Source organism: Sphaeroforma arctica, assembly GCF_001186125.1.
Source record: "Sphaeroforma arctica JP610 unplaced genomic scaffold supercont1.7556, whole genome shotgun sequence".
NCBI lineage: Eukaryota > Ichthyosporea > Ichthyophonida > Sphaeroforma > Sphaeroforma arctica.
Genome location: NW_014033002.1, coordinates 1 through 1,336, shown reverse-complemented (window position 1 = coordinate 1,336; position 1,336 = coordinate 1). Strand labels below are relative to the sequence as shown.

The following is a 1,336-nucleotide window of genomic DNA, read 5'->3' as shown; positions in this document are numbered from 1 at the left end:
ATGTATACCTATATATATATATGTATATATATAACTATGATTATGATTATGATTATGTATATATATATATATAATAACTATGATTATGATTATGATTATGAATATAAATATGAATGTTATATCAATTCATGTGACACGGTCAAAGTTGGTCTCGAATAGTACATGACAGAATCGGGACGGTTTGGTAAAACGCATAGGATGGTCTTGTCATTTTCTTGATCATGAATCTAATGTTTTCTGTTCCATCAATCGCAGCACTTTCCTAAGAATTGCCAAATCACGAACCGAAATGTCTGAGGCTGCGGTCAAGTCTGCCGTAGCAAATATTGAGCAAAATGGGACAAATATACACGATAAAAGGACCATAGCGGCCCAATTAAAAACCGTTATGGGACTCCGAGGCAGCGACGGACAGCCTGGTAAATTTACTCACCCCGCTGAGGTAGCGGCCATGGACAAGGTGAGCAAACCTCATACGTATATGTTTTTGGCTGTATATATGTTTATATTTCTACATATACGGAGATGTGTGAATACAAATACGTGTGCGAATTTATCTGTGGAAATGGTAAGGTGAGTTTAGTCAGTTGAAAGCAGCGGGTATGCAGAGACTGTGAAGGGGATGTACGACGGTCGCACACACACACTCACATATATATATATATATATATATATATTCTATAAACGTACGCATGTATTACCTTATATATATTTCTTCACCGTATAATGAAAGCAGATTGTAAAAATACCGAGCCTTTTTAGTTTGGTATGTATATGCTAACACATGCCCAACGGAAGACTGTTCATGCACATGGGTGCATGTATAGTACTCAACTAATCACCAAGTGTACCACCTCGTATATACTGTTTGTATATACAGGTGTACATGTGTACATCTGAGTACTTATGGCGTCTAGTGCTCATACTCGCCACTTCCCTTTTCGCAGCCATGCGCATAGCGCTACCGAGTGTCACTAGCAAGTGTTGAAAGGAACGTTGCGCTGTAGTTTATATATATGTATATGTATATATATGCATGTATATATATATATAAATGTATATATATATATATATCTATATATATATATATGTATATGCATGTATATATATATATATATATGAGTGTTATTTTTTTCTATGGATAGACATGCGCGTGCAGAGTCAAACAAATTGTTTAGAATTGCATACGACACCTGCGTACCTACTCAACTCTCGAACACATATCAAGCAAGAATCACAATGAGCGGCAAAATTAATAGCCACCACAACGCCTTTTTCTACATATGCCAAACAGTACATCGGATTATTCTTATACATATTATTATACTTATATTGT

The 1,336-nt window shown here is 35.6% G+C and overlaps 1 protein-coding gene across 1 annotated transcript; it reads left to right on the top strand.

The window, feature by feature from the left end:
* Positions 1–289: 289 nt before the first annotated feature.
* Positions 290–460, top strand: SARC_16196 (hypothetical protein; the record flags this gene model as incomplete). The annotated part of the gene is made up of 1 exon (XM_014289695.1): positions 290–460. A coding segment is annotated over one exon (171 nt), but the record flags the coding sequence as incomplete, so codon positions are not given.
* Positions 461–1,336: the final 876 nt, after the last annotated feature.